The sequence below is a fragment of the Diachasmimorpha longicaudata genome, chromosome 13, assembly GCF_034640455.1.
Source record: "Diachasmimorpha longicaudata isolate KC_UGA_2023 chromosome 13, iyDiaLong2, whole genome shotgun sequence".
In the NCBI taxonomy this organism is placed as follows: Eukaryota; Metazoa; Arthropoda; class Insecta; order Hymenoptera; family Braconidae; genus Diachasmimorpha; species Diachasmimorpha longicaudata.
This window is the reverse complement of record NC_087237.1, coordinates 5,495,569-5,507,662: the sequence shown is the minus strand read 5'-3', so window position 1 is coordinate 5,507,662 and position 12,094 is coordinate 5,495,569. Positions and strand designations below refer to the sequence as shown.

At 38.5% G+C, this 12,094-nt stretch overlaps 1 protein-coding gene across 7 annotated transcripts in view; it reads right to left on the bottom strand.

Moving 5' to 3' along the window:
* The window catches only part of LOC135168705 (LIM domain-binding protein 2), a 41,659-nt gene that overhangs the window by 16,879 nt on the left and 12,686 nt on the right, over positions 1–12,094 (bottom strand). For 5 of the 7 annotated variants that reach the window (XM_064133151.1, XM_064133152.1, XM_064133153.1 and 2 more), the window contains exon 1: positions 3,241–5,011. The exons of the other annotated variants lie outside the window; for them this stretch is intronic. In XM_064133151.1, the coding sequence (XP_063989221.1) occupies positions 3,241–4,028 (788 nt within the window). In that variant the 5' untranslated portion in view covers positions 4,029–5,011. Of the gene's footprint in view, positions 1–3,240; positions 5,012–12,094 lie in introns of those variants that run through there. 7 annotated transcript variants of the gene reach the window in all.

Here is a 12,094-nt window from a genome sequence, read left to right as displayed (position 1 = left end):
CCCCCGCGATTACTTTCCTACGAATGATCAGAGTTGATTACGCAAAAAAAAAATAATGATTGATTTATCCTTCGTCACTGAGATTGTCCAGAAATTTTACCTGAGAAACGCAACGATTATCCTGGAACAGGTTTTCTCCAGTCGATAAAATGACTTCATTGGATTTTTCATAAAAATAAAGGGAAACGATAGAAAAAGAATATTTAAAAATTGTGATTCAATTGATGACATATCGTAGCCAAGATAATTGAGAACCACTGACTTGTGCTGGCACAGCGTATACGCAGGTAGGTTGAGGTGTGTAAGTTCGACTACATGGAATATACAGACACTTGGCGAGGTTCGCGAGGTCACGTGCTTCTGCATTCAGACGTGCACCACTAATTTTAATATTTATGGACATCATGTACGATATGTCGGATACACATATTCCATTGAGTAAAAACAAATGCAGAGTAAATGAGAGCTGGATGAGACGTCAATCAACATCACAAATTAAAATTCCCATTTGTCGTTGGTGGTATAACGGAGAGTTAAAATTAATTAAATAGATCAGAGCGAAGGCGCGCTGACCTTTTGCCCTGAGATCTATGAAATTTCGTCGACTCGAGAATTAATGAGGAAGATCGATGAGGAGTGAACGGTCTGAGTTTATTTTGACTGCTTCATCGATCAATTTTTTAAATGAGGCAACGATTCGATTCACGAAAATCGAGTGATCAAATAAATATTCTTTCAATGCGTGAATGAAAAAATCGAAATGTAAATGGTAAATTTGGAATTTTCGTGGAGAATTGCAAAGGTTCTCCGCACCTATAAACACGAGAAATTTTTTTATTCGATGTCAAGGTTTTTAAAAATGTTCTTTAGATTCCGTAGGATGATTACACGGTATCAGGTATCGTCCAAATGATGATAACCCATACATGGTTATCGTAGATTCCTGATAAGCCATGCTCAACCATCCTGGGAACCACCAGCGGAATTATTAAACATATTTGATATTCGATGTCCTTGCGAAATTTCTGTGAGCAATATCTTGGATCTTATCGACGTAAAAAGTTGACCAGTGTAATGATAAGAGCGATGCGACTGTAGTTTTTCAAAGAAAAGACAATGTCATTGATACGATATTGGATTTTTTTCAAAATTAAATATCAGGAATTGAAATTTTTTTCATTTACAAAAAATGTCAGTCGATGCAACCGCTCGCCAAAATTATATCTCAAATTATCTAAATTATTTACTGATCAAGTTTTTGGGAGTCAGGTGGACCTGAAAATTGCACCGCGCGACACAAATAAAAATTTCGTGTCAATGAGTAACGATTGAAGATTCATAAATTAATATTTCGAGTCTATTGAGACCGATCATCCAATGAACAATCAATTTTGATTAATCACAATCATCCACAAACTGCATACCGTCATAATAGTGATAAGAAAATTAAAATGTAAAATCGCTAGATAGTGAAGTTTGTGAGATACCACGTGAAAAGTTTCAAGGTCTTATGAGCTCAGTTGCTGTTGTACATTTCTGAGGCGGACTCCGTGAGAATGCACTTCGACCACGAGCAATACGGCAGACGCGCGCGCGCACATTCCCGGTGTACCCCAGACCCGAGGAGACATAGGAAAACTCAGCGCGTCTTATTATATATGTCATAACCAGTGTAATCGAGCCACAAGTAGAAATCATAGATATTTCAATGTCTCATGATACTGGATATTTTTACGTTTTCATAGGAGACTCAAAGTGCACTATCTGAAGTCTTAATTTTGCAAATGAAAATATCAAATAAATTCAAAAGCCAAATTTATATGAAGGCAAAAATTGAGGTTGCGGTTTGTGCTCAATTGGCAGTTGAGTATTGTTGATAATAATGAATTTTTAAAAATCCAAAATAGATTTTGTGTTCTCCGCAGATGGAAAATTCCGGTAAAAATAAACAATAAATGAATTTGATGGTGACTAATTTGTTCGATAATTTATTATTTTATTCATTCACATTTAACTCAGAGATTAAATGCAAATAATGAAAATTTTGTGGGCTTTTCACATTTATTTTTCCTCATGTAATTTGGATATATTATTTCCAATGTAAAGCTCTCAGTTTGTCGCACTACAGCTGCCCTCTGAGACACCTGCATTTCAAATTTTTCCCAGTAATGACTCAGAGGTGCACCAATACTTCGACAATTACTTATCCTGTTTGACCCTAGCGAGGTATTTCCGGTTAACCACGGTCAAGCACATTCAATAAAGTCTTGCAATTTTCGGCTCAACCGATATACCTGAGGACCCACAGGGACTACGTGCAAACGTCACTATTTCAACTAGAATTTCATCGCAATAGTCAGGAATATTCTTCCAAAAATTTTGAATATAAAAAAACCTCCCGAAGTGCCGAAAAAAATTTTTTGTTGAATAACAAAAATTTCATAATTGATGAAATAACTGTAAAATGTACAGGAACCGAAATGGATAAAACAAAGCTCACACGAATGAAAAATAGTTGGAATCGCCATATATCCTTAATTAGATTTTGGTCATTGTTTATCGGAACTAGCTGAACGAAAGAGGGGATATCAAGGTTTTTTTTATCCTAGCGAGAGAGTATAGAATAACGATAAGATAACAACACCATTGGGACACCAACTTGGCAACTTCCTATTGTATTTGCGTCTCGAGGTCACAGTAAACTTGGTGCACAACACAACGAAATGAGTAAATACATTCGGCAGGAGCAGAAAGGAGTCAGATTCATCATCATAAACAATCTACCACCGACTTGGCGCCTTCCGAGACGGTAACCAAAACAAAACAAAATATTTTCCCCGAAGCGAGCTCATCAATAGCCTAAATATTCTCACAATGAAAGACACAACTTCGAATAAAAAGTGACAAAATTTAAATCGTTAGTCAATTGACTAGACCTTCAGGTAAAACGTTACTTCAGGATTTATTACCAGAAACGTTATTTTTTATGTTAAGGGTTGAAATGCGTACAAAAATGGTACAACAATATACCCTCCCTCTCCCTTTGGCAATGCGATCAATCGATTTTAATAAAATTCGTTAATGGAATAGCATTTCCGGCCATTGATCAATGATTTTTTACTCCAAATAATCCAAATACTTCCATCATTTATTACTGAATATTTTCACGTGAAACCATCAAATTGTACCTCGCTCTCGCGTACCATTAAATTTACAATCTCAACAAATCCAAAAGTTTACCTGTAATACGGTGTACCAAATGGTGAACAGTAAAAGGGATCATTGTGCATATGTGGTTGTCCAGGTACTCCAGGTCCCTGGGAATGTGGATGAGGTGGCATTGGTGGTCCACTATTTGGTGGGCACATACCAGGTCCAGGTTGTGGTTGCATTGTGGGTCCCATCATACCCGGGCCCATATGAGAGCCTGGATGATGAGGTGAGCCAACCATATGTGGACCAGGATGATGTGGATGAGGTGATGGGCCACCACCTCCCATATGTGGATGTGGTGCATGAGGTGAACCAGTCATCATACCATGTGGTGGCATTGGATGTGGACTTGGTGATGCACCATTAAGATGAGGCCCTGGGCCAGTAATATGTGGTGTTGGTGCACCATGTGGTGTTGGTGGCCCATGAGTTGGTGTTGTTGCTGGTTGTGGTGGTGGTAAATTTGGACCAGTTTGTCCACTATTCAATGGTGGTAATGGGCCATTGGCCATATTATTAAGTTGTGTTAATGATGCAGCAGCCGATGCCATAGCCTGCAATGGATTTGTAGCGTTCGGCCCTGTTATAATACTAGAATTTTGATTGCTATTGAGATGATTATTGTTACTCAAATTGTTGTTGCTATTATTGCCGGCAAGTTGGCTCAGTGCCGGCGCCAGTGGTGGGGAGCCACTGGGGCCCCCGAGGCAACGGCCCGAGGATATTTGATTATTTGGTCCTGTACTTGCTACAACCGATACTGGGCCGGAGTGGAGTAGACCACTTGGGGGGCGCTGTGCCACCCTTACCGGCATCACTCCCCCCTCCACGACGTCACCAATTCGGTGGATACCTCGACGATACTTCGATTTGTTGGTGTTGTTGGTATATTTATTCACCAGCAACAATCAATGTTTGTTTGTACTTTAACTCCGTTGAATCGACACTAGTTCGGTGACATCAATCAACTCGATACTATTCCGATACTTCTGATTATCATAAGTAATTAATTGCACATCGCCCAGTATATATCACTTATTGCTTTACAAAATATACACACACGCAATCACTTGTAATCACAAAATTCACGTGTTTATATCACTTGTTTTTTTTTTTTTTTTTAATGACAACTAGTTTTCCCACTATTTTTGTTTAACAACGATGACCGGCACAACATCCTCGAGAGCACGTGGCTATCACGTCGCCATCACTGAGACGTCCTCCGTCATTACACTCTTTCCTACTGACAATTTCCCGGCTTTTATCATTTTTTCGTTCATACATTTACTCCTGTTGAATAATCAAATAAACGACAGCCGCTGGGGGTTTTTCTCCACGTGAATTGCTATTACAATTTTTTCTTTTTACACTGAACCATCCTGTTATTCCAGATCAGCCACAATTCCCTTCCTCTTATTTATATTATTTATGAAGAATCGGTGGAAATTTAATCAATCGCCGCTGGGCGTTCTGCAATGTCTCCGTAAGCTGCGTAAATGCGCGTCACACAACCAACACTTCGACATTTCCGGACTAGAGAAACATACAACCCCTAGAGTATCCTCAAACTCATGAATGAATTTATCGTCAATAGTTATCAATTACGGGGTATAACGTATAAATAACAACCCTTACACATGGATGACTATTCCATATCATTATTCAAAACAATTTTAAATCATAACTTTTGACAATTGAACAATGATCTACACGAGTTTTGTTGCGGAACATTTATTGACAGTTAACATAACACAAAAAACGACTACACTCCACGAAAGCGGTCGCGTTACTGCGGAGCAGGAGTCGTGGCGGCGCTACAGTCGCTCTCGGTGGACTTTGGAGAAGTGGGGGAAAGGGAAAAAGCAAGCGCAAGACCACTGTGGGGTGGGGGGGAGGGTCTACTGAGCGGTGCAGGGGGAGGGGGCAATGCCACGTGAGTCAAAGATGCCTTCGAATTTCAGGGATTCGGCCAGTTTTACCTGAAATTATATTTTTTCCACTGGGATAACACCATGCGCACAGAGACAAATATTCCATTGAAATTACCGTACTGTCTGGTAATCGTATTTGCGTTTGGTTAATCGGGGAAAATCCCTAGTGTCTTGAAAAATTCGTCAAATATTTTGGGAATAACTATCTGGGTGTTCAGGGACAATTAGTCAACTGGTGGATCAGTTGTGTTGCAATGGAGAGTAATTTTTGCGAAATAGTCGGCCAAAGTACAAGAGAATTACCAAAAGGGTACGATAATTTCTACGCCCGAATGACTTCAGCTAATTATTTCCATAATGATAATTGGCGCGTTTATTTTACCACCAAATTTTGAATTTTTGAACGGAAGATGGTGTGAAATTTCGGTGGAAGAATGAGAGATAAAAATTTCCGGAAGTTCCAGCGGCAAAATGAGATTTTTTTTTAATAGATTGTTATGTTGGACTGTTATTTTATTTCCATATTTACATTGAAAATTTCATTGAACAGTGGATGGATAGATCGGAATCGACGAAATGATTTTCCAAGCCGATGAAACATAGATTTGTACGCTCGGCTGAATCCCACAACGGCGACACACGCCACTTCGATAAATGTGTGTACACCATACACGAGCCTTTCTAATATAACTTATCATCGATGTGTGAGGTACTAGAAGAGTGTCCCTCCAGATATTTTATTTACAATGATGAACTTGAATAAATTGCAGAACAACCGCAGTGAAAAATTCCAAGAAAAATCTTGATTTTTGGGTAGACAATATTTATGTAATAATTACGGCAAAAAATCCAAAATATTTTGCCTGAAAATCATCAAAATATCGTTCGATTCCACTCATCTATGAATGACTAATCCTCAAAATATGGGGAATGTATTTCCGACCGAAATGACCCCTCTCCCCGCCCCTAATTACCAAATTGTCGTCAACTTTCGTACAATTTTGAATGAATATGAACCGAGAATACGCTTTTCCTGGCACGTTAGACCTGAGTGTGCGTCTTAGGTCGCGGTTAAGGCCTCGTTATTGCTTTTGTACCGTTTCCAGGGTGCACAGTAGGGGGATTGAAAACTGTGGGTAGTGGTGACGTACACATCTACTGCACAGATACATACCTGAGACACTACACACAGTATTTTTTTGTCTCTTTCTCTCTCCCTCTCTGTCAGTGAGGGAAAAGGCCCAGAAAGAGAGAGAAAGGTGAGACAGAGATGGAAAATTAAATTCCTGGAAGACATGAAAATGCAGAAGTGTCCATTGGAAATCGTCGAGTGGCCTATTTCAAACTTGAAAACTGTATATTGCCCCTAAAATAAGGGACAAATTCTCCCACCTTTGGGGATGGATTAGTGAAGGGTAAGCCCTTCTTTTGACTAACCTTCCAAATAAATTTGCTTATGACCGTAATGACTTATTTATTTCAAATAAAAATACAGTTACCTCTATTTAATTAATTATAAAAAATGTATTTTAGGCCCTGAAATAATCCAGCGCTAATTATTTCCGTAATTTTGAATGAATTACTTATTTATCTTTTTTTTTTCTTCACCTCACATTACTGCTCATAGGATCATCACGTTCGACCTTCTGTAGTTGCTCTTGTGGGCGACGGATTTGCCGCGTACACAGACACACATAAACCTGTACAACTGGGGCCGGTTTAGAGCCTGAGCGCGTAGACTACCAAGAATTCCCTGGGTATACCATTAATTTAGTCTCTGCGACACCCGTGGGGCCGCCCTCGTCTGTTGGGGCCCCCTCAGGTATACAATATAATATTCGTTCGTCTTTTGGGGTCTCAACTTGATTCAGAGAATGGGAAAATGGGTACTATGGACAGAGAGCAACGAGTGGATCATTGCACTGCTGATATATTTTCAATGTTCACGTTTAAAATTACTCCATTTTTAGATTTATTAAATTTTCACCGTGAATATTAACTTGATAAGTCCTCCTCAGAAATTCAATCAAATTTTCTCGAGGAGAATTGGGTCAGTGTTGAAAAAATAATTTTGTCAATTAATTCAAATGAAATAGAAAATTAATCCAGAAAATTTAGAAAAAAAACTCATTTTTAAATTTTAGGTAAAAAAAAATTAGCAAATCACTCATTTGCATAATTCCATAGATTTTGTTACTGAAAAATCTGAATTCTGGAGCGTTCAATGAAGTCAGAATCATCAGATTCTTATCACCAAAATGTTATTAAATCATTGTTCAATTAAAGGAATAAATTCCTCTAATTATCTGCCCGTTGATGTTTAATTTGGCACATGAGGCGAAATACCTGGCCCACCCGCTCCATTTTCCCCCGCCCTTCCCCACCTAAATCCTTCGATAAACGCACATTACACCGACGTTTCACTGCCGCAAGCGTAAATAAATCTTACGTATGAATTTCAACACTAAATGAATAATATCAGAGAATAATATTGCGAACGATTACAAAGCTTCCATTCAGTAGCATCACCATACTCGTGTAGTTAAATCACAACATAATGTGGTGACGCGAATGCGATAATATCCCAAAGGGTAGGATCATCAAACATCTGCGAAGTGTGATGAACACCGGGAATGACCGATTGTTTAACATGAAATAAAAATGACTATACGAGGCTTTCTAGCAGTCAATGTGGCCACTGCGGTTTCTCAAATATTTAAGAGACAGCCGTCCCTGGCGGGTGTGGTGACATCCAGACATCTAGACATCATGTACGAGTCGAATGATGATTGCTTCATAGAGCACAGAACCGAGATGAGGGACGAACAAAAAGAAAACGAAAGAATGCCACGATTCAAGCGTTAAAGTAGGTCGAAAGGGAAAGCGGATAGAAATATCAATGCTCCTGCCAATTTTGATTATTCTCTCATTTATTTTTTTTTCCCCCGTGTGTCTTTGTTACTGTCACAAGGCCATTGACCCAGAGAATAGCAGGCTCAGTGTGAAATATAGCACATTGTTTCACCATTTCTATTACTCCTCGTGACATCCCGTCCTCAAATTATTTGCCGGAGATAATATTCCGTAAAAATGATGAAATACTTCGTGTCACAATTTCTCTTCAAGTTCGGATGATCCTGGCATTGAAAAGTCAAAGATTCGGGGGATAATCAGGTGAAAATGGAATATTCGTTCGATTTTTTTCAGGAAATTAAACGGAAAACCAGAAAATTTTTGCAAATTCTTTTTAGATTTTGGGGAATAGTGATACCAGTTTTTTTTACTGAACTTTCAGGTAAATCTGTAATTTCCTGATTTTTAAACCCCTGAAATCACATTCAGGGGAACTGTTTAAAAATTGATAGTCAACAGCCCATGAAATTCCATATTTTCCTAACAATCCATTTTATAGAGAAGAAATCTGGAGCGTTCCGTGAATTCTCACGTTCGTCCTCGAACAAAGCACGAAAACGTCACGTCATTTTTCCTGACTCCGAAAAGGTAAAATTGTGCCGAAATTCGCGACTGATCGGGCATCATCGGGGCCCTAACCGTACGTGAATTCCAATAATTATTAATTTTAATTCGGCTGCGAGAAAGGCTGAAAACTCCGGAGTGAATATTTAAAAAAAAAATTACTTCCACCGGTCGCTCCGGTAGTTCCCAAAAAATTCCTTTTCGACCCCAAAAAAAAAACCGTGACAATGAGAATTAAAGCGATTAAGGAATAAATAAATAAACAAGGCAAGTCAAAAAGTCACAGTTGAGTGGTTTTACAATGAGCGCGTGTGTGATTTCGGTCACGGCGTACTGCCTGTACATTGACCCCCAGCGGTAGAAGAACCATTTACTCACCGTTCCTTCGCGTATGTTCCTTTTTCTTTCCCCACCTTTAAAACAGTGTACAAAAGAGTGAGAAGTGAAAAGGATGGAATGATGAGGGGGTGAGTAGGAGGGGAAAGGCCCTCGAGCGATGCCCGAGGACTCCGTTGGGATTTCGAAACCTCAACCTCCTTGTGAGACTAATCCCAAGCAAGTATAAATCATTTCCAAAAAAAAAATTAAGTAATTAATTAATTAACATAAATAAAATACCTCTAATGACAACGAAGAAAATTTCCACTGCCCCAACGATCCAGTCCCCGGGAAAAATTGATAACAATATATTAAAAAAATATATCAGACTCATACATCACATATTTTATATATTTTTTAATATATTTAATGTTGTCAATAATTCACCAAATCAATCAAGAGAAATTTCAGATTAATAAATTGTGTAAAAATCGCGAAAGTTTAGTCCCAATTGTCAAGAGGGCATGAGATTTACTTTGAAAGAACAGTTGTAATGGCAGAATAATTTTTTTTCAATTAGAAGAACATAATTAATCAGAAGAAAATGCAAAGGATTCCGGATAACGATCAATTGAGGGTGTGTACGATTGAAGAGACAGTAGTACAGGACAATGAACGCCTGGATCGAGTGTATTCGCTGACATACGATTGAATTATCGTGGCGAATTGTAAACACAGCTGTGTATTGGAGCCCGCTGTACTAAACCTGGGCATACAAGGTTGAATGTAGGAAGACAAGTGGGCTCCCAAACGATCCTCCATCATCCTGTACCCGGTAGTCAAATGAAAATCTGTTTGGGATTATGCGATAAACCGCTGATTTCAATTCTACGGGGTTCATTAATTTTTCATATTTTTAACTCGACGCATTATTCTGGCAAAATATTAAAATTGCGATTATTTGAAAATTATAGGGGAGGGTGGGACTATGTGCACATCTGGGGTTGAATGAAGACACGAGGAAGCGGTTGCCAGTCATTCTTGAAATTAAAAAAAATTAATAATAAAGACATTCGTCAAGAGAATCGCGTGGGCGTCTTTTGACGGATAGAAATTTAAATGGAAAGAGATATCGATGGATAGTCTTCCATTCTAGAAAATTTTACATCAATATTTAATTTGCATTTACATAATTTATTAAGTACTAATTTTCTCCGGAAATTGTCAATGACTTCCGATAAAATCCCTAAATGAGCCCAGAAAATTTTTAATGAACTTTCGCAGTCGGTAAATTTTTCCACATTTTTTTTTAACTCAGAAAAAATTTGCCCGATAATTTTGCACTTATCAATAGCCATGTCCTCAGGTGGGTAACGTAAATTACTCCTCAAATTTCACTGAATAATTCTCCCCTTTCTGAAATTCCCGTTTCACCCTGGTATCAGAAGCCGACATTTTTTCCATAATCAAAGGCATTGTAATAGTGTACAATTTCTTCGAACGTTTGGAACACTGATCCGTAGCTAACTCGCATGTAACACGTTGGAGGCGGGTAAACTCTACACAGAAGCACGAGTGAGAGAGATGAAGATGAAACGAGTGGATATAGAGACCCCCACGTGGGATTTCACGCCACTTGGCGTCGTGGATTTATTAACCTGCAGACACGTACGTTTATGTCTACAGATACAAATTGTGTCGTTTATGCGGTCAAGCTGTCGTGGAGATTGAAAAGATCAAGAAAAACACTGGGAGGAAGTGAGAGAAACTGAGTGAGACTCCGCGAATGATTTTTCTTCTACTTGTCACCACACAAATTACACGGTGAGTGTCATGTGAAGAGAGGCAAAATGAACGAGTGTTGTTACTTGTGTCTAATGTTTATCTAGAGCAAAAGGTACACGAAAAAATAATGTGCCAAAAAAACACCCCCTCGTTGTTCATAGAGACCAAAACATAATAAAGAAAAAAAATTCTCAATTCGAATTGAAAGAAAAGCACAATTCTAATGGAGTAGTAAAACAGCTACCACATCCCTCAGCTGTGTTTCAGGGAATAACTCGAAATATATGGGAGATAGAAAAAATTTCGTAATAACCTTTTTTGTCGAGTAGGTGGAGACCTACAAAAAAGGTTATGACATAAATTCCGCTAGTCCCCTCAGATACTGTGTTATTCCTGGAAACAGCTGAAAATCAAGTTTACTTACTCAACTGGAGAATTCGAATGTTCATAAGTTAATTATTCCATTGAAATTATTGCATTTCATGATGAAATGTAATGACACTTCGAGAATTCTCGAAATAGGGCTAAAAGATGAGGCTCTCAATGATGATTTACTCGTTCATACCCTCGATAATAACTGCGGACAATGTACCCTCATCATAACCATCTAGTGCACGCAAAAAGTCAGGGAAGATTTCAGCGTGATCTTATCCAACAATCTCATACCATTCAACATCATCACCTAAATGTTTCAATCACCGCAAAATAACCGCCCCCCCCTACACCCCCGCATTCGACCAAGACAACTAATTTCATCCCCCTTTTCACCAATTTAAAAATATCATTGAATTTCCCGAATTCACGCGAATGAATGATTATCCGAAATAGCAATGTCAAATTTGTTTTTCCGGGATAAATTATTATTTTCATTATTTATAAGTTTATGATGGAAAATAAAATGAGAACCACTGAGTACGCTCGTCCGGGCTAGAGGAACGTAGGGTGGTACGGGTGAGGGTGGCTGTACGGGAGCCGAAAGCAAGAGCGAGTGAGAGGGCATGAAGGAAGGGGGATGGTTGGTGCCAGGGTAGGTTTTGATCAATATCTCGTCCCCCACCTCACCCTTCATGGAAGAACACCATGTACCTCCTCCTCCCCCTCCTCCCACCGACCCCCCATTCACCACCATCGTCCAACCACCATGAATAACCAAAACTATACTGTAGATTTGGTATAGATTGAATAAACCTCACGTATGATTTTTTTTTTTTCAAAATATTTTTTGTCACTGGAGAAAGACTTTTCATTAAAAAAAATTAAATATGAAATATTGAAACGAGATAATCTGCATTTTGTTTATGAAAAAAATGCAATAGTGTATTATTCATTGTTTTGCGTATTTTTTATTTATTTTTTGAATTTGCAATGAG